The sequence below is a fragment of the Gastrolobium bilobum genome, unplaced genomic scaffold (assembly GCF_033153095.1).
Source record: "Gastrolobium bilobum isolate Gb01-03AN ecotype WA unplaced genomic scaffold, APGP_CSIRO_Gbil_v1 utg5789, whole genome shotgun sequence".
In the NCBI taxonomy this organism is placed as follows: domain Eukaryota; kingdom Viridiplantae; phylum Streptophyta; class Magnoliopsida; order Fabales; family Fabaceae; genus Gastrolobium; species Gastrolobium bilobum.
The window spans coordinates 73,818-95,466 of record NW_026900101.1 but is presented as its reverse complement, the minus strand read 5'-3'; the positions used below and the strand labels follow the sequence as shown (position 1 = coordinate 95,466).

The 21,649-nt window shown below is 34.0% G+C and overlaps 2 protein-coding genes across 2 annotated transcripts; both read right to left on the bottom strand.

Annotated features, from left to right (window-relative positions):
• Positions 1-7: 7 nt before the first annotated feature.
• LOC133295303 (uncharacterized) lies at positions 8-1,006 on the bottom strand. The gene has a single exon (XM_061494109.1). It carries the CDS (start codon positions 1,004-1,006, stop codon positions 8-10), a length of 999 nt encoding a protein of 332 aa, XP_061350093.1.
• A 9,120-nt stretch (positions 1,007-10,126) lies between these two features.
• Positions 10,127-13,512, bottom strand: LOC133295308 (TPR repeat-containing thioredoxin TTL1-like). The gene is made up of 8 exons (XM_061494117.1): positions 13,304-13,512; positions 12,548-13,207; positions 12,201-12,393; positions 11,851-12,023; positions 11,147-11,480; positions 10,849-11,053; positions 10,664-10,764; positions 10,127-10,279 (listed from the first exon to the last, which is right to left on the bottom strand). Exons 1-8 carry the CDS (start codon positions 13,510-13,512, stop codon positions 10,127-10,129), a joined length of 2,028 nt encoding a protein of 675 aa, XP_061350101.1.
• Between the last annotated feature and the right edge of the window lie 8,137 nt (positions 13,513-21,649).

Sequence of the window (21,649 nt, the reverse complement as noted above, 5' to 3'; positions counted from 1 at the left end):
TTCCTCGCTAGTTACGCTGGACAAGCATCCAAGAACCAAAAGCCTCCCCTTCCATCGCCACTTTATGCTGAACTGTGGTGTTTGCCATTGTTGTATGAATCTGAGTACTCTGATTAATAGTACTAGTCGAAGCAGGAGCAAGGGTAGGACATGAATCACGGCGGTGACCATACCTACCACAAGCAAAGCAAACAAGGTGCAAACCTTCATAGCCCACTGGAAAAACACGGTTGCCTATTTTGAATTTAGACAGGAATCCTTTTCGAAGATCAACTTCCACACAAATACGGGCAAATTTTGCTCGATCTGTGAACTCCTTATCTCCTATGATATCTTTCCGAATTGAATTCCTATCAATCTTGAGTGTTCTCCCGAAAAGATTACCTATGTTACATAGGTGCTTAGACGTATAGAATTCAATTGGGAGACCTGGAATACGTAGCCATACAGCCAGCTTCTTGAAATCATCATCATGAGGGTTAAAGAAGGGACGCCAACGTTGAACCATTACATAATGATCAGCTACAATCCAAGGACCCTCTTGCAAAACAAAATTGTAGTCCTCAATCTTGTCAAACCGAAATAAAAAATAATCATTCTCCATATCAATGAACTCATAAGAGCCGCTTAAATTCCACATCTTCAACAACCTATTTTGAAAAAACTTCACCCCCACACGCTTTCCTAAAAGTTTCACAATAACTGCCATCCTCCAAGGTTTGCAGCTTTCTTTGTGAATCTCCTTTTCAAAACGATATGAGGGGCAGAAGGGATCATCAACAGATTGGTTGCACTCTTCCATGAACTGTGATTCTTCATCCTCCTCAAATCCTAGGTTCTCAAGAACCTCTGTCTCCTTCTCTTCACTTGACCCTCCATTTAAATGTAACAGAGAATCTTTATAAGAAACAACACTCCTTCCTTCTTGTTCTTTAGATCTACGAATACTCCTCTCAAGAAGATCAGCCTCTTCTGTGGAGAATTCTTTGCTTTCTCCGTCCTTCATTCTTTCTCTCAATAGGATTTATATTTTTTGAAACGCTCTTCTTCCACTCTTGATTTTTCTTTCATCTCCATTGTTGACTTGTACTCTAGTATGATTTTTACCATTAACTCAAAGCTTTGATGCTTTAAGCTTGATTAGAGAATTAATTATTATGATTTTTGTCTTATAAAATATGATAAATTATGATTTTAGTCAATCACTCCCCTATTAGCGAGTGATTGAGATTTTAGTCTTATAAATCACAGAATGTTACTTTTTTTAACACAAACATCAAATCTAAGTAATCTAGCAAAAAATTCATATTTTTGCAATTTCATAAACAATAACATTTAAATACAAAATTTAGTCCCTTAATCTGTTCCAATTAGGGACAGATTATTTTTATCCTTATTCATGACGAATTTTAAAAACAATAAATATCCCATCCTTAATTCTAACCCAAGTTGGGACAGATAATATTTTGTCCCTATTAGGAATGGAATTAGGAATAGATTGTAGAAATTGAAAAGATTCTATCCCCAAATCTGTTTAAAATAGGGACGAAACATTTTTCTTTCTCAAAATTCGTCCCTATTGTAGATAAAATTTATTTCATCGCTAATTTCATTTCAAATACGGACGAATTGTCTTTTTCTTCTCTAAATCTGACCAAATTAGGGACGAAATATTTTCCATTTCTAAAATCCATCCCTAATTCATGCGTTTTTGGTAAAGAAGGGATATAATTAATATATGAAAATATTGCTTATCAAATTCTCCTATATATGATTTTTGCATGTCCTAAGCAAAAGTGGCGTAGCCACGTTTAGACCGGCTAAGGCCTTAGCATGGACTTTTTTTCAAAAAAAAAATTACTATTATATATAATTATATAATTAATTGTAATTTATCCGGTGCTAAAATTAAAATTTGGCACTATCTAAATAAATATAACTATATTTATGTTTAAATATAACAAAATTATAATATTTTTGTCTTCAATTTTTTTCTCTTTTCCGTCTTTTTTTTAACCACTTATTTGTCATATTTACTTTTTAAAACCTTTTTTATTCTTTTTTTTATACCCACATCTTTTTTCACACGATTCATTCCCATCTTTTCTTTTGTTTTATTTCAATCCCTTTTCAACTTTCCCATCGAGCACTCACCATTAAACAGAGGTCAAGACCATAAGCAGTTGTGGGATCAAGTCCAGATCAGAGAGAAAGAATGAGAGATCACTGAGAGAAATGGGATTGATGAGAGGGATGGAGATTTGGGGCTAAATTTTTCTTTTTAATTATGAAGTCTACTATGCCCCTCTGCGCTGATATTCTTCACAGGTCATAGCTCCATTAGGTTTTTTTTTTTCATATTGCACTTATGAGTTATGACTTAGTTATTTATCACAAATTTCTCAATAGCACTTCTACAAAATGAGATACTCATTTATATTTATTTATACTTATCTTGAGCTGTATAAATTTGATAATTGAGTTGTCTACTTGTCTTAGTTATGACAATTTAAAATTTAATTTGATAATTGACCTATAAATCTATGGGATAGGTTATTCTGTCTACTCTCATTTTGCCTACCTTTGCCTACCCCTTTCATTATCGTTCGATTACGATTTAATCCAACGGTTCATATTTGCGAAATAAAATAAACTCTTTTCCCTTTTCTTTCTCCTCGTTCTCTCTCCTCCCCTTTCTCCCTTCCTCTAGGTCACGTTGTAGAGAGTTGATACTTGTACATTGTTCAATATTTTTAAATAAATGAATGACACTTGTGTGTTGCACAAAGCTGTGAGAGATATTACAGAGAAACAAAATATTAAGAATCAAGTTATTTTCATAATTATTTTCTTATTGTTTAAAAAATCCCGCATCTAATCATAAAATTGACATGTGTGTTAAAAATAAAAAACAAAACCAGATGTCGTACACTTATTTATATGCAGGATAATTATAAACATGAATCAACAGCAAACATGAGGAGAGTCATTTGTTTTTCACTGAAATCGTATACACAGGTTCATACTAATCTCTCTTATATCACTCATTAACTATCTATAGTTTTATAGTTTTTTCAAAAAAATTAATGATCTGCAAATTACTAAGATCGGTACACCTCTTCTTCGATAAAAAGATTATAACCCCTTTTCATTTTCGTTTAATTTTTTATTCAAGTGTCAATTAAACTCGAATACGTTTGCAAACAATGACCTAGAGGAAGAGAGAAAAGGGAGGAGAGAGAAAGGGTTGGGAGGAAGTGAGGAGAAAAAAAAAGAGAAAAAAGATTTATTTTATTTCGCAAATATGAACCGTTGGATTAAATCGTAATCGAACGGTAATGATTACGGTAATGAAAGGGGTAGGCAAAGGTAGGCAAAATTAGAGTAGGCAGAATAACTTATCCCTAAATCTATTTGCTCCCCCAATCCATTTGACATAAATGTATTGATATGATGGTGCTACTAGCATGCGTGGTAAATGAAATGGATTGTAAGCATTATTTTTTAATGAATGCCCTTGTGCTTATTATGTGCATTGTTTTGCTCATCAATTACATTTAGCCTTGATTGCTGCCTCTAAGAAAGTTTCTTCTATTTATTAATTCTTTCAGAATGTGAATTTCATCATTAATATTATCATTGTTTCTTCCTAGAGTCATGATCAATTCCAAATTGCCCAAATTTTTGAATTTAAACTTTTGTAGGCTATTGGTGAGCTTAAAAGTGGTACGGGTCCTAACCAAGTAGGTACCATAGTTATCAAATGCGGATTGCGGCATGTCGCGGCCAACCCCGATAAACGCAATAGCGTTATAGCGGGTTGCGGTTGCGAAAATAGTGGAATAGATATATGACAGAAATAATGACAAAAAGAAATATTTTTTAAAGGCAAAGATAGCAGAAGTGACAGAGAAAAATGCAAATAGACTAAAAAAACCCTTAAATTTGTTTTGTCACACATTTAAATTTAGGACAAAATTAACATTTTGCCTTACGACAGCAATATGGCCGCAAATGTGATCGCAATGGCTGCTATTGCGTTCTGGTGCGGCACGACGCTATTTCTTGTGGCGAGGCACCGCAACGCCCATACGGCACGGCTCGCGGCACTATTGCGGCGCAATTAACTACTATGGTAGGTACACTAAAGAAGGCTAGTGATATTAGATGATATTCTCATTTTTATTTTATATGCAGTCTTCAACGAGGGTATAATGAATCGTGTACAGTACTTGAAAATAATTCATAGTGAAGGATCAAATTACTCTTAAATATGAGATGTTACTGCAGCTTATAAGATGATCATTTCTTTTGAGTTTATCTTTAATTTACTTTTAATGAAGGAGATCATGGCATCACTGAAATTCTTTGTCAAGCATTACAACAGAAATCTCAAAATATTTTGAATGCTATACAATTAGTTTCAAGTACAAAGTAACTTATTCAAGAATTACAGGAAGATGGTTAGAAAAGAATACTTCAAAGTGTTGTTAAGTTCTCCAAGCTTCATGAAATAGATGTTCCAAATTTTGATGCTCAATATATTGAAGGTCGTGACCGTCGACAATATGATCAAATAACTATTGACCATCACTATCATTTGATGTCTTTAATTCAACCTTTGACTTTCAAATACAAGAGTTAAATAGAAGGTTTAATGAGCAAACAATGAAACTTTTATCACTTAGCTCTTCATTAGGTCCGAAGAATGGTTATAAAGCATTTAATGTTGATGATATTTATAGCCTTACAGAGAAATACTATCATATTGATTTTTCTGAGAAAGAAAGAATTAATTTGAATTGTCAATTGAAGCATTTCCAAAAGGATGTACGTCCCAAAACATCCAAAACTTCAAAACTTATCTTTAATTTCTGAGTTGTGTCAAGTATTAGTTAAGACAGGATAGTCAAATTCCTATCATTTGGTTGATAGGCTAATTCGTCTTATCTTAACCCTACCATTTTCAATCGCAAGTAGTGAACGCGCATTCTCAGAAATGAAAATTGTAAAAACAAGGCTTTGAAACAAAATGGAGGATGACTTTCCTGCAAATAATTTGGTTGTGTATATTGAAAGAGAGATTGTTAAAACTTTTACTACAAATTATGTCCTTGAAGATTTCATCAATTGAAAAGAGCGTCGCTTACAATTTTAGGTATGTAAGTTTTTTATTATATTTTAAATTATTTATTAAATGTTATTATGCATATAATTATTATATTTGTGTGTATTCATATCCTTAGAACAATGCTTGGTTCATTACTTATTATGCCGTGAGAGAAAAATGAAATTATTCTGTCTGAAATGTTTACCGAAAAGTAGTGTTTAAAAACCCGGCCCGGCCATTGACCCGGCCGAGGTCATGGGTCATGGAGTCACGGGTTCAACCGGGGGGTCACGGAGTCACTATGCTGACCCGGTTTTATATATTAAAAAAATATAAATATATATATCATATATAAAAATATTAAAAAATAAACCACCAATCATCAAAGATTCAAAATATACATAATTAAAACCACAAGTCAATATTACACAACCTAATTAAAGTATCAAGATATCAAAGTACAAAACTCATATTCTAATGGGATTAATACGCTGACCCAGTTCTGCCTCTTTGGAGAAGGTCACTGACAAAGGAAAATTTAAAGGAAGTAAGAATGAGTTTTTGTTTTCCATCGACGACCGTAATGATTTCATTTGAATAGATAAAATTCTTACCTTTTCTAGAAGATTCACGTCTGCGAGGTGAAGATTGGAGACATATAAGTCGCTGGGAGAGAAGATAACGATTAGATTTAGGTTTGCAAACATTTTTATTTTGTTTTTTTAATAAAACGAAGTTGTTTAATGGAATTTTTAAAAAAAAAACATGCAGTGACCCCCTTTGACCTCTCTGACTCAGGAGTCATTGAAACCCGGCCGGGTTTTGGGGGTCGGAGGGGTCGATGTGCGTATAGGGTCCAACTTGTGACCCCAACCCTCAAAAGGGAGGGGTCAGGGTTGACCCGGGTCAACCCGGGAGACGGGGTGAGGTTTTAAAACACTGCCGGAAAGGTTAGTGCTTTTTATATATTTGCTTTAATGTATAATCATTGACAATTGTTTATTTGAAGTTTTAATGTTATGTGATATTATTTAGTAAATAATTTAGATAAGCATGCTAGAATTTATTGTAAATTTTTTTCCTAATAAATTTATATAATTATAATAAATATTTTAATAATTTTATATGTTAACTTTTTTGGCACGGATTAAAATTATTTCCTGGCTTCAACACTATTGAAAAAACAAAACCTTCATTCATAACCGATAAAAAATAAACAAGCACCTAACTCGGAAAATAAAAACTCTAAGAACCAAATTTTCACTAAATTTAAAACATGATGAAAAAGAGTAATTTATAGCTTCAAGAAATTATAATATTCATGAAATAATATTAACATATCAAAACTAACAAGACAATTAATTTTCAATTAAAAGCAATAGACGAAGATTGATAAAATCCTATAAGATACGCTCTCAATTTCTCAAGATTTAGAAAGTAAGTATTTCAATTAAATTTAATTCATGAAAATTTCACACCAATCAGTACACACGAACAGCATAAAAGAACTTTATTAAAAGTTAATAATGAATTCGAGATATATAAAAGAAAAAAATAAACGAATATGACAAGTATAAAGCTAAAGAGAAGGGCGACATCAGAATTTGAACTCTTGACAGCGGATGTAGAATACACTGCGCTAAATGTGAATATGGCACAGGTTCAAAACAATCTTCAATGGGTCAACGCTGCAGTGCGATCCTAATTCTTGCGGTGATCACTTCTATTCCTTTGCTCAATGTTGCTCCTCATGTGTCTATCCAAAAAATAAAATTGGTAAGAACAATCTTATTGAGACTTTCAAGTTTCAATTATCCAAACATCGACACTTTTTCGGTTAATTTTGTTGATTCGATAACTAGATGAGATTGTAAATCTCCATCTTATAATAAAAACTCTTAAATAGTTTGAGCCAGGCCCAGACGAACGGTTAACGATGCTAATGTGGGTGGCCCCCTTTTCTTTCGCTGATGTAATGTTCTTTAATTCTTGAGGTAGTGAGGCCCATTGATAATGTTTCTCGTCCTCTATTTCGATGGGCTTGGGCTGCGCTGAATAGTGGTTTCTTAAATATGTCTTTCCAATTGTCAGGCTCACATGCTTGAATCTGGCGTTTTATTGGGGAAAAAAAAGTCCATCAATTAGCGCTTTACACTCTTTTATGAAAAATGTTCAATTTTTTCGTTTTTGATTTTGTTTATTTTAATTATTTTAATACAAATGAACCTCTTAAGTCTTAGCAAACTATAAGTATGAGACTTCACTTATAATTTTCATTTTATTTTTTTTAAATTAATAATATGAGTTAAACCTAGCTTTGAAAATTTTTAAGAGCTTTATTCACATTAAAATAAGTTAAAGTATAACATATTAATTTTTTAAGAAAGGAGAGTGATCTGGATAAAATACAGTTGGCCCATTAAAGGTCCAAAGACATATAAAGAAGCCCAATTTCTTGAAGGACCCGAAACTAAGAGTGATGGGCATCATCGCGGCATGACGCGATGCCCCCATCGCTCACAAGACTGCTCTTTGGCATAAGCTCCAGAGATAAGGAAGCTAACTTAAGAACCAGGGCAAACTCACCGCGCCTTTGAGCTAATAAACAAAGGACAGCATCAGTTCACCGCAACTCTATCAGGATAGCTCAACATTAAGAAGATAAGGCTATTCAGGTTCTAGCCTAACCTGCAGCCCAAACATGGCCAATCAGAGGCCAAACCGCCTTATGAAGGCGGCATCAAAACTACTATATAAACAGAGGGTACACACCCAGGTACATCTATCTAATTCATTAAGACATACACCTGCAATTGATACTAACTTAAGCATCAGAGTGTCTTCGCAGGTACCCCATCCAGTCTCATCACGCCAACAAAGGACAAGAATATATTGATCCTCATCAATCACTCAAAGCCCAAGAAGAAGACCATCCTCTCCACATCAACCGTGTGTGATTAGGCCCAATATACTTTGACCAGTCCATATTGTATTTGGTCTGATCAGAGAGTAAAATTATTTTTTTTTAGAAAAAAATCGTGTCATTTAAACATCTTTTAACAAAATAAAATTTATTCTTATTATAATAGTACAATGGACGGTACTAATTTCTTTGTTTGGTATGTTTAAAAGGAGGGATTAATGTACTAAAATAAAGGAGGAATTAATGTTTCTCATGTTGTAGAAGATAATTTTATCTCTTATACACATATGAAAATATGTTGACCCATATGGGGCCATGTAAAGAAAAGAAAAGAAATAAATGGGCTTCACACACTTTCATATGTGTGTAAGAGATAAAATTATCTCCTGTAACATAAGAAATATTAATCCCTTAAAATGAAAAGAAAAGAAAGGCATCAACGACAGAAACTCTCTTGCACCACATATGTTGCTCCGACACGACACTCCGACAAGTTAATTTTAAAAATATTAGATTTTGACACATTAAGACACATTTTGATATTAAATAAAAATTTTAATATATATAATATAGTTTATATTTCATACATATAGCAGCCCATGATAAGTTATATAACCAATTAAATATTCAAATTTCATAACATAAATGCAAAAATAATTTTCCATGCTTTGTTAAATTTTCTTGTCAAATTCGATAAAAAAAATATTTGATTTATAAATTGATTTTTCATGTTTAGTTAAAAAAATAAAATAAAATAAAATTTGGATCTATATGAACATTGATAACTTGTCGAAAAATATTAATCATATATCGGACGCGTGTTGAAATATTGATCACGTGTCGAAAATTATTGAATGGGTGTTGTGTAAATAGGCTGGGCTAGGCTAGGCTTAGACTTAAATAGTCTAAGCCTATATAAAAAACATTGTGTCTAGCCTGGTCTGCTAGCCTGTGTAGGCCCCAAATTACAAATTTAGTTTGACCTATATTTAAAAAATAAAAGCCTTGGCCTAGCCCTGCTAGCCTGTTTAAGCCTATTAAACATTCAACAATTAAAAGAATAACTAAAATAATACTATTTTATTATTAAAAAAATTTAAAATAATAATTTATTTTATTTTATTTACAATAAATAATACGATATAGGCCAGCCTATAGGCTTATACGCCCGACATGTACAAAAAAAGCCTATGGCTTGTTTTCTAAATAGATTTTTTTTAAAGTCTAGGCCTGTTCTATTTTACTATTTGTAACAGGCCAAGTCTGGCCTAATATAGGCTAAGCCATAGGCCCCTGTAGGCCGGCCTAACCCATTTACACCATTAGGTAGAGCTGGAAAAACGGGCTCGGCTCGGCGGGTCAACCTGCCCAACCCGCCAAACGGGGCAGGGCGGGCTGAGTTTTTCAACCCATCTCAAAAGCGAGGCGGGGCTCATTTTTTGGCGGGTTGATGGCGGGCATAGGCGGGCCGAGGCGAGTGTGTAAAATAAGCTCGGGCTGACGGGCCAACCCGCCCAACGGGGCGGGGCGGGCTGAGTTTTTCAGCCCACTTCCAAAAGCGGGTCGAGGCGGGCTGACTCATTTCTTGGCGGGTTGACGGCGGGGTGGGGCGGGGCGTAGCGGGCCGCCAACTTTGCCACCTCTCTACCCCTAGGTGTCTGTGCTTCTTAGTGCACCACTACCCACGAGGGCAAGGCAGAAAGTTCACTGATTTTCCACAAGGTTTCTCCAATATACACCGTTGTGTTCCTTCTACCACATTACAACATAGTGATAGTTGTTTAGGTTTGTCAAACCAATATGCATGGAATATGGGATGTGAAAAATCAAAGGCTGCTCAAACATCCAAAGGATTAAATGAATATTTTGCCAACATAAAGAATTCATTTTTTATATAAACTTTTCTACGTGCTACAGTGATAATATGCTTTCTTTTGGTTTTCCTCTGCCTTATGAGCAAGGTCAGCAAATTTATGAAGGAGAAACAATTAGCTTGAATTATTTTGGACCTCTTCCCATCCATTCTGAAAAATTTAACATTTTTCTTCGTTTCCTGCACAATGTATATTCTGATTTGAAGAAGTGCAATTATCTCAGCTGCTGTACAATTTAACTGATCTTTCTAACAACTCGTGGTTGTTGCCTGAAATTTCTTTAACCCTTGATCCGTTCTTGTATATTTTAAAGGCTGGAATAGAGGTCACTCCTTCTGATTTTGCCAAGTATGGGTGGTCTTCAATCTCCACCTAAAAAAATTGTAATTCAGTTATAAGTTAGAAACAATGTAAAAGATACAGAAACAATTTAAAGAAATATATCAACGAAAGTTGTCATACACTAAGTTTGATTAGTCATACACTCTTGATTGAAGTTTGACCGGGTCAGACTTAGTGTAGTTTGTAAGTTTGTAAGAAAAAAAGTTTGTCAATTTAACCCCTCCTTTGTTAAGTATATTATTATTGTTGTTGTTTTTTCCTATTCCTGCATAGAAATGCTACATTTTTATGTCACATGCTTGTCCAATGTTCATACCATCCTAACTGTTCGTTAGAGTACAAGATTCCATGTTCCTACTTTTAAATTTACATTCCCATAGTCTGTAAAGCCTAAACCAATAAAAATAAACCAACCTTAAGGAAATTAACTGATGGGAATCTCTTGCTGGTTTGCTCCAAAACCAGCAACACTTGCTTATGCGTTGCCTTGCTGCTAAAGAGCACCACAGCCATCCCTATTCAATAACCCTCACAACTGGTTAGTGTATTTGTAATGCTCATATGTAATTGTATAAGAGAAGCAACCAAATGTGCCTTACCAGGTGAGGTTACATAATGTCTGAATCGATCATTACTTGAGATGAAAACCAAATTTGAACCAAATTTCAAGTCCTTAATATCTTCACCACGTAGCATCTTGAGTTGGAGCTGGGCCTCAAACAAAGCCCTAGCCACTTCCTCATCCCCTGGCTTTTCTCTTATTAGCATTTCGTAGTCTTGAATGGCAGATTCCCATCTTTCCATCTACATGCACAAAAAGAGAAATAACGAAAGGGTTATTAACTGCAAACAAGCATGTACCAGAAGAACTTAATAATAATGGATCAACTAAAGTACCTTCGCATTGCAATCTGCCCTTCTTAACCTTGCTTTGCTGTAACATGGCTGAACTATAAGTGCTTCATTACAGTCTTCAATTGCTTTTTCATATTGGCCTAGCTTAGAACGACATGCTGCTCTGTTGCATAGCAGAACTGAGTTGTGTGGATCATGCTCTAGTCCTTCATTGTATGCTGCACATGCTTCCATGAATTTTGATCCCTTGAAGAACAAGTTTCCACTCATTCTAGCTGATGTCGCTGCTCTTGCCCTTCTTACCACTGCATTCACCTCTCTATTGCTTGGATCAACTTTAGCTGCTTGCTGAGCTGCTGTCACAGCATCCTCAAATCTGTTTACCAACAAAGTTCAATGCAACTTTGGATTCATTCCTAACTAGGCTCAGAAAATAAAGTAAATTTTCAATACTCTGGTAGTACATACTCCATTATTGAAAGTAAAAGTGAGTCAGATCCATGAGATGTTAACCACAAAGGAGTTGGTAAAATAAATCTAGTTAGGTGGATGCTTTTTTCTAATTTTAGTAGGTGATGCACTAAATCTTGAGTAGTACTACTAGAGTACTGAAGAAATTTTCCGTAAGACACATCATCATTGATCATTGAATATAAAGAAAGCAACAACAACCTGAGGATGATAACATACACAAATCATGATTGAAGAATTTGTCAAACACATCAAAACAAAGCATTTTCACCAACCTGCCGGCTGCTAAGTAAACCTGTGCGCCTATCATATACAGGTAAGCACTCCGATCCAGGCCAAATATCTTGTTACACCAATCAAGTGAAAATTTTGGCATTTTCTCGTAGATGGTATATGCCTCTTGATATCTTAGGAGCTTCAGCAAGGCTTCAGTTTGTAAAGCATAGACCTAGCAAACACAACCAATTTTTAATCAGCATGAGTCATAGCAGCTGGGTTGGCAGCATTATTGGACTATTGAATGAATTTTGACACAGAATCCAAGATTACAAAATGTAGAAATATGAAATTCTTTTGAGGGAACATAGAAACCTCTAAAAATAAAATGTTTGACCAATGGACTAACCTGTGGGGCTGAATCAGCACCCAAGGATATTGCAGACTGTGTTTCCTTCAGTATAACACTCCATTCATTGACTTTCCGGGCTTCAATGCATTTGTTCAGGTGATTTTGAAGAGCATGAGCTTGAAAAACAAGTACAGAATCAGCATCTGAGGTTGACTGATTGCAATCCAGTGCTTTTTCTGCTTCTCCCAATCTGCATTAAAATTTCCAATTCTATAAGAAAAAAAGTAACAGCACAAGAAACTTCATATCATAATCCATAGTATATTTACCATGGTGTATCTACTAGTCCCTAATACATTGAATGAAGCATATATATTTCAATATTATTACTTAGTATTTAGTACCTGAAATATATTGTTGCCAAACGGTTGTAGGCTCTATTATATGAAGGCTCCAGCCGGATAGATTCCTGGCACTCAAAAATTGCTTCCTGAAACCTTCCTAAGCCAATTAAAGCTGCACTCTTGTTGCAATGATACGTTGCCGTTTTTGAATCAAGAGCAATTGCTCGGTCATACAAAGCCAAAGCCTCTTCAAATTTTCCCTGCTTGTATGCTTCATTTCCCATGGACTTCAACACTTCAGGGCTCACTCTGTTGTGCTTTGGACTTAGAAACTGTGCAAGCTCATTGCTGTTCTTCCTCATGATATTCCCCATCACGCCTTTGCTTGCATTACTGTATGAACTGGTCATAGAGCTCAACTCTGCATTCTTAGCTATGAATTCCACACTCTTTCTTCTCGGTGTGTTACTTACAAGCAAATTCCCAGTGAGTTTCAAGGCACCAAAATCTTTGGCCTGAGATTTGTGGCTTTCATTATCTCGCTGTTGACTAGTACTTATCCTGGCAAGTTCGAGAGAATTACCCGTGGGCTCTCTATGTAACTTGCTCTCATCATTGGTGTCCTTGTTTTGTTGAACCTTTGTGTGGGATGAACTACCAGTGGATGATGATGATGTTGAGCTTCGTGCAGCATCTGAATGCCTCCAATTTTGATTGTTTCGGTGTGCAGAAGGTGCTTGATGAATAGAGGTACTCTTTCTAGCAGGTTTCTTGTCTTCACTCAGTTTTTGTGGCTCGGTGAACACAGTGTCAGTGGAGCTTCTTCGTGGAACCTTTGATTCTTCATTTTGAGACTTCTTGGGTTCATTTTTGCCATGATTGCTCTGTGCATTGTTGCTAGCCTTCATGGGTAGTGAATGAACAGATGATTTTCTCACCCTGTAGCTTTTGAGTTGGAGGATTCTCCCCACGAGACCACAACCCAATTCATTCCCCACCTTGTTGTTCTTGGCCTTCGCTGCCATGGCTTTTTGAATTTGGCTCTGCTTGAAGATTTGTCAGAGAAGAGGATGTATGTGAAGTATCACAGAAAGAACTACTTATATGTTGTTTAGATGGAGGAAAATGATGAAAATCGACCAAAGAATAAAGGACAGAAGCTGAAAGATATCTGAGATATTATGAAAGGGAAATCATAAAGTGATGGCTTGAATACGAATCACTTGCCTACTCTGTACAAGATGTTATATGCATATATATACACACATGAGCACCGCAAGTATATATATATATATATAGGGGTGTTCGCTGTAACAGCCCCAAACCCTGTAGCATGATATTGTCCGCTTTGCCCCGCGCACAAGCACCGTTGAACTCACGGTTTTGTTTCTTGGGACACCCCACAAAAGGCCTCACACTAGAAGAGGTATCCACACCTTTATAAGACATGCTTCGTTCCCCGCTCCAACCGATGTGGGACATTACATCCTCCCCCACTGGGAATACAGCGTCCCCGCTGTACACACCGGTCCAGGGTCAGGCTCTGATACCAAATGTAACAGCCCCAAACCCTGTAGCATGATATTGTCCGCTTTGCCCCGCGCACAAGCACCGTCGAGCTCACGGTTTTGTTTCTTGGGACACCCCACAAAAGGCTTCACACTAGAAGAGGTATCCACACCCTTATAAGGCATGCTTCGTTCCCCTCTCCAACCGATGTGGGACATTACATTCGCGGTCTGGATTGGATCGGTTTTGGAAGCAAAAATCATCCGATCCAATCTCTTCGGTTTGATCATGTCATCATCCATTCGGTTTAGATTTTTTTTCAAATCCGATCCAATCCAATCCAATTTTTTTCGGTTTGGATTGGATCGGTTTTCGGTTTTTTGAAAATCTTAAAATTTGTTTTATGGTTATTGTGCAAATAACATTTTTTGTATAATAGGCTTTGTAAAAAAAAAATTAAACAGAAAAGTAAATGATAATATAGTTTTTTTTTTAGCAATGAGATATGAAATTTTACACAAATAAATTTTTGTTGATGAGATATGACTAGGTTTTTTCTTGGGTTTAGTTGATGGGTTAATAGGTCTTGGGTTTAAAAAAATTTGGGCTATGATGGGAGGAAAGACCCAAGAAGGTATAGGGGAATTAATATATTGGATCGGTTTGGATTGGATCGGTTTTCATCAACCCATCCGAAAACCGATCCAATCCAATTAAAATTTGCGGTTTTTATTCGGTTCTTGATTTTTCGGTTATCGGTTTATTCGGTTATCGGTTTTTCGGTTCGGTTATCGCGGTTTGGATCGGTTGATGAACACCCCTATATATATATATATATATATATATATATATATATATATATATGGTAGGATTCTTTGACATCAGTGTCAAATTTTAAATTTGACATCTCATTTGATAGTCGTTAGATCTTTTGCAAGCATGTGAAATTTCAAAGGAAGGATCCTACCTCTCTCTATATATAGGGTTTATCATTTCTCAAGCTGCCAGAGATAAAGTTATCTCCGGCTACTACATTATAACCGTACAAAGATTAATCAACGGTGATAAAGGAAGAGAGAAAAAAGAAATCATAATCATTCAAAGGTGAATCAATTAATATAAGAAAATAAATAAATAAAATGACGTAATTTTAGAGTGGTCGGAAATAAACTTATCTCCAGTTGTCGAAAAAAAAAAAAATATATATATATATAGGGAAAAATATTTCTACAGCCACTTTAGATAAAGTTGTCTACAACTACCTTTTTCATTAAGTACTACCAGTCGTACTTAGTTATAACAATAAAACTATTTTTTTTCTCTTTCCTCAGACATTGTCAGCTGACGTGGCGGAGAGAGAAATACAATTTTAATGTACGACCGGTCGTATTCAACGAAAAAAAAGTAGCTGTAGAAAACCTTATCTAAAGTGGTTGCAGAAATATTTTTTTCATATATATATATATATATATATATATATATATGGAGTGGCTTCCAAGAAACAACTTAAGCTCTTTTTGCGGCTTTAGGGCATGTTTGGTGCATAGTATAGGATAAGGCCTGATAGTATAAGACCTAATAATATAAGGCCTGATTGTATAAGACCTGATTGAATTTTAATACTATCAAACGTTTGGCACGGTATTGTATAAAATAATATATTGTATAAGATAATATCATCTAGTATTTGGTAATGCACTATATAATACTATATATGATAAAAACAAATATTTTTAATAAAAATATCCTTTAATAAAGAATTTATATAATTCTTCAAAAAATGTCATATGATATTAATTTTTATAAAAATTTATTGATCAGTGTGTCCAAATATATAAATTAATTTTTATAAAAATAAAAATATTCAATATTTTAAAAATTAATATATTGAAAAATAAATTTTATTTTAATAGATTAATATTAAAATAATATATTAATTTTTGAGAATTACATTGGTCAACGATGCTAATACATCAATCTCTTATCAGGTCTTATCCCTCACCCTTAGGTCGGATTAAGTTATACATCGTTTTGATGTATTAAGGGATTATGCTGTATAAGCTTATACTCTACGGTGGTCACACCAAACAACTGAAAATGTCATAACGTATAGTATAAGCTTATACTATCATGCCTTATACGTCACACCAAACAGGCCTTAGAGAAACAAAGGGCCAGGGGTCGAGGATTCGAGAGAATAGTAACATACACATATAAGGAAAATACTTCAATTTCTGCGATTAAAACGAGGGCTCTGTTAAAACTGAAAGTTGATTTCATAGATGACCGTATTGGATAAAGCATGCCAAATGGAGTGATTGCATCGGATGGATTTAAAATGCTCTTATTTGTATATGGTGTGACCCATTATTACTTCATTTTATTTATTTTTTGGGTGTTATTACCTGTGTCTTATCCCCGAAGGAGATGACATTTTAATCAGCATGTAATTATGTGTCTGTGATGTCACTAATAAAGAAAACTATTATTTATAGAATATTTGTTTGGTCATATATTATTTTTCTTAAATCAAGTTAGTTAGGCTGTATCCGTGTCAAGGGCCCAGGCGTTAAATTAATTTAATTGAAAATGAAATGAAAAAAAGAAAGAAAGAAAGAAAGGTTGATAAGATTATTATAAGGAGGCTTGTACCACCATCATTAGGACCAAATAGAAAAACATATTAGACTTTTAGGTATGTAAAAAAGAATACCAGATAATTGCCTTATCGAGTGCTGCCAGGCTCTTAGAACCTTCTAATGAAATATAATTAAATTAAATATTTACATTTTTAAAAGTAATTAAATTGGTTAACAGACTATAAACAAGAAACTATATTCTAAAATAGAGCTGCATATAATTCGTTCCTTATTGATAAGAAATCATATCCAAACCAGGAGCATTAAGTTCTTCTCTATACTTGAAAAATTATATTGACTTCTTAGCTTGTTAATCTCGTCCTCTTGGCTCTCATGTTTGAATCTTAAAAGCATTCCCTGCTTTCAATATGCTTTGGTTATAATACGATATTATTTTGAAGAAATGAATTGGAATATATGGTCAACTTTTTTTTTTTGAAAATTGTTTCAAAGATATCCTTCGGCCGAAAGTTAAAGATTAATTTCCTCGAAGTAGAGAGATCACGCGATTATGAATGGAGCCTCTTCCAACAAAGCATTTTTTATACATATGGCCAAGAATCGAATCCCTATAAGCATATTTAAAGAAATCAACGATCTACCAACTGTGTCGGATTTTGTTGGTTAATATATGGTTTACTTTTAATACTGCTAGATTAAAATTAATAATTTAAAGCATAAATGTAGAATCATATTAACCCCTTCAGAAAATATATCAGTTTCTTTACTTTGGACTTTGGAGGGACGGAGAGTTGAGGGCCCTACAATTGCCTTTTCAGTTTCAGGCATCCTAATTTATTCTTGTGTAGTGGATGCCTTTCTCTTTCAGTCAGTGTTTCTCAAATTCATATAAATAAATTAAACAAATGAAAGCCTGCGTGTATGATGTGTTTGATAAGAGGTACATTAATCTACATATTGACTTTGAAACAGCCATCGCTGCATAAAATGAAACTTACTGGCTAAGCCTGAAGGCAGTTGGGAGTGAATTATTATAATTCTGGGTATTTGGTAGAACTTTTTTTTTATGATCTCATGTAGTTTTAATGTGTTTATATGTATTAATATAGGGTTTATCATCTATCATTTAATATGACCACAAAAAATTTCCTACACACATAACATTTTGTGATCGGCACTTAAAACGAATCTCTATAACATAACACAATCATTTTTTCTACAACATAACTCTTATAAAATCTATTAATATAAAAGGAAAAAATAGGTTACTGTAGTTGTAAGTTAGGACTTACGAGCCAACACTTTTGACCGGAAATAAAGCACCAAAAAGTAATCACGGAAAACAAATAACTTGTTAGCATGCAAAAGTGGGAAAAAAAATTCAGTACTCGCTCAATGTATCAATGGGAGTGCATCATATTAGTTGATATTTTTTTAAAGAATGAGAAAAAAAAGTAATTTTAATACTTTACGTTATGTATTTTTGAGAATACATAATGTAAATCTCTATGGTATCCAATAGTCAGTATCCTCTTCATACTGAAAGTGCTTTCGCAAAAGTGGTACTTTTCCATCATAAACTCTAATATACCGTAATTGCAACACAACAAATGCTTGAAATTTAATTTGGATTTAATTATTTAAAATATTAAATTCAATCTAACAATATATATATAATTATGTTATTCACTATCATAATTTTAGTGAACTGAGTATAATATGAGAATACATAAGAATATTTTCCTTAATTGAGTAATATCACATCTTCTTAAAATATTCTCTTAATACTTAATAAATATTACATAAAAATAAATGCATTGATATCATTAAACCGTTTGGTACAGGAGAAATTTTTATTTGTCCGGGAATCTCAATTTTCAAAAATATGATTTTTACATTCAGTTTACCATAATATATGGAAATTTAAAATTTAGAAAAATTCAGTTTCTCGGGAATCCGGCCAAATGCCATGTACCAAACGCCCAGTAAAAGTATTCACTACCTTCATATTTAATAATTAAGAAAAGTATTTAAATGATCAGTTAGAAAGAAAAAAAAAATATTTTTCATTTGTTAGTAGAGAGCCATCCTTTTGAATTGAGAATGAGGTTGTTGTGGGAACAACATTTGATTAATACAATGGCCACGTTAGCCAAACCATCTGATATGTTTGTATATTTTCCCGAAGGGTGAGAATTGATAACAAATTTTATAATAATACATTTTAACATCTTTCTCCCAATTGAAAATGGGAAATAGTAATATACAGGAGACTATTATCTTGTGTCATATATACTTTGATAATTGTACTGTTATTTTTTCTCTCTCTCTTTAGTGATGGACTCATAACTTTATACCTTAGTATAAGATATATTTTCTCTTGTAACATGAGAGTAGACAAACCTGTTGAAAAAAGCATAATGTTTGGTGTTTGATTCCTGATTACGATGGGTGTTTAAATTTGTTTCCAAAACACAACCAGTGAGGCCTTTTACAAATTCAACGTTTAGATACTTGTCAAACCTATTTTGATGATTTGTTTTCTTTTTCATGTTTTCCATCTCTTTCCAATGGACTTGACTAGCAAAGCATTTATGCTTGGCCACAAGGCTCCTCGATCTTTCCACTGAAGCTGCGTTCACATATTCATATGTAAACGAATTCATTTAATTTAGTACCCTTTTGCCACCTTCCTGTCTATTCCATTTTGAAAGCTGGTAGAGATTCTTGTCTCTTGTTTTTATGTCACACTGATACATGGAGGATTTCATTCATTTTCATTTGATAGACATGTTTGGGAATTGGGACCATCCAATATTCCTACGTAGAATTGAGATTTTATCAGAACAATTTGTCCAAGACTCTGCGCCCCTGTTTCTCATATACTGTTGTCGGTGCCCATTTCTAAACCCTCTCTCCTCTAATACCCTGCAATTGACGGCACACCTGACAGTGGTATCAGAACCGAGTTGTACTCGAGCTAGCCAGATGATTGACTAGGAAGCGGGTTGAGTACTTGAACCCTGTTAATATAATATTTAGAGATTTGCCAACGCGAACAGCCTAACAGGTACGGGACAACAAAACAGCAACGCCAAGCACGGTCAACTAAAATCCATGTATGCATTAATTTTGGTTCACCAAGAATTTGAATTGTTCGGTTCAAATGTAAATGGTTAAAAATCTACTGAATATCACTCAACTAACAAACGATGTTGTTTTGGGATATGAGGAGATTACTTTATTTACAGTGATTAAAGAAATATTAAACCCTCTTATTAAACTAAACAACTTATAATTCATTTAAATTAAAAAAAAAATCTTCTAAAGTAATTTTGTCAGTAAAATACACCATTAAAGAGATATATTTAATTTTGAATTTTAATAAATTAAATTAAAGTGTATATACACCTCTATTTATATACTTTATAAATAATTTTACCTTAGAAGACTCTAATTTCATTTAAACAACTAGTTAAAATCAAGATGGTATACCGAACTTGAGCATAGCATGTAGCCTGAATTTGATTTTTATTTTTATATTTTTGTTGAAACCACTCAATTCGCACAAGGAAAACGAAAGCCAACCATTTTCAATGCTAGATATATAGAACGTTATGCTTCTCAATTCTCAATTAGTTCTTTTGCCGACAGGAACAAAGAAACAGGATAAGACACAAACTGATTTGTTAGAAAAGAGACATATCGTAACCATAAGGATCACATATACATACTCGGACCTTTGAAAAGTAGTCGAAGTCCTACTAGCTAGGAACGGTTGGATTGTCTATCTCTCAAAATTTCTTGACTCTCTTCAAAACAAATTAGACAAGGAGTGGCAGGTTGTATAGCCCCATACAAGTCGAGAAATTGTTGTATATTTTAGTCCTCTTCAAGTTCAAACCAAGTACAAAGTAGGAAACAAAAACAACACGATAATTGCCTTGTCGTCGCCCTCGTTGTCAATGAGTTGGTGAGTCTAATTCTAAGCATTAAAATAACACAAAGAGGTAGGAGGGTGGGTGAAGAAAAAGACGCGTGAGATTTTAAATATTACGAAGGTGAAGGGTTTTGGTGGCTATTTGTATGGTCTCATAAAAAGCCATTGAATCAATCAATTAAACGTGTATATGCTAAGTTCCACTCTCCCTTCCTATCACTTTCTCTAAATTCCGAGAAGGTATCCTAATCCAAAGTCCAAACAAGAAGAGTTATTAGTAACCTGCACAATGACACTGAACCCCGTGCGTGTGCAATGATTGGTACTGAATCACAATCATCATATAAATATGTTTTCAGCTCTCTCCTTTGCGTTGCCATATTACTATAATTAACGTAAGTTACGCGCGGCAAGATTGACAAGGCTAATTAATGACATGATGAGAGGCTGAAAGGTACATAATATGTCATGACTACATATCATCAAGAGAATATATATACAAAATAATATGTTAACTTCTTTATACTATTATACGAAATAAGGAAATAGAAAAAATAGATTTGTTAATTTTGTGTAAAGTTCAAGTTTCATATGCGGATTGGCTAACTAATAAATTAAAAAGAGAATCATGATCATGAATTATTAGATTGTACGCATCAATAAGTCGTTTACAATAATGAAATCATAGTAGTACTAGTACACATGCATCAAAATACTCTTTTGTGACTCGGTACGCCATCCCTTTCGTTTAATCACCACCATCAGTTTTCACTAAGACTCGAATATGTCCAACACGTATAGCATAAGGTGATCAGTTCATCATATATCAGAGTTTATCCGCAAACCGAAACAAACATATTAGGATTAAAGGAAAAAATGTAAACTCAAATAATGTAAACTATATCAGAAAAAAAAAAAACTTTCGCTTTTACTAATTTATGTTAGAGAAAAAATTTGTTTTCACCTCTGTATTTAAGTTAACTTTTAAAATCAATCAGGCCTTGTCTTGCATTGCGTGAAAAGTGGAATGCAATGCATATAGCATGATTATTGATTAGTTTGCTTGTTTAGAAATTTCGGTGATATGCAAAGGCTTAATTGTAGGCTTTTAAA

Coding starts and splice junctions, on each gene's coding strand:
- LOC133295303 (XM_061494109.1), bottom strand. CDS start 1,006: ATGAAGGACGGAGAAAGCAAAGAATTCTCCACAGAAGAGGCTGATCTT.
- LOC133295308 (XM_061494117.1), bottom strand. CDS start 13,512: ATGGCAGCGAAGGCCAAGAACAACAAGGTGGGGAATGAATTGGGTTGT. Junction 13,208..13,303: donor AAGGTTCCACGAAGAAGCTC/CACTGACACTGT, acceptor TTCTGCACACCG/AAACAATCAAAATTGGAGGC. Junction 12,024..12,200: donor GTGCTGATTCAGCCCCACAG/GTTAGTCCATTG, acceptor TGTGTTTGCTAG/GTCTATGCTTTACAAACTGA.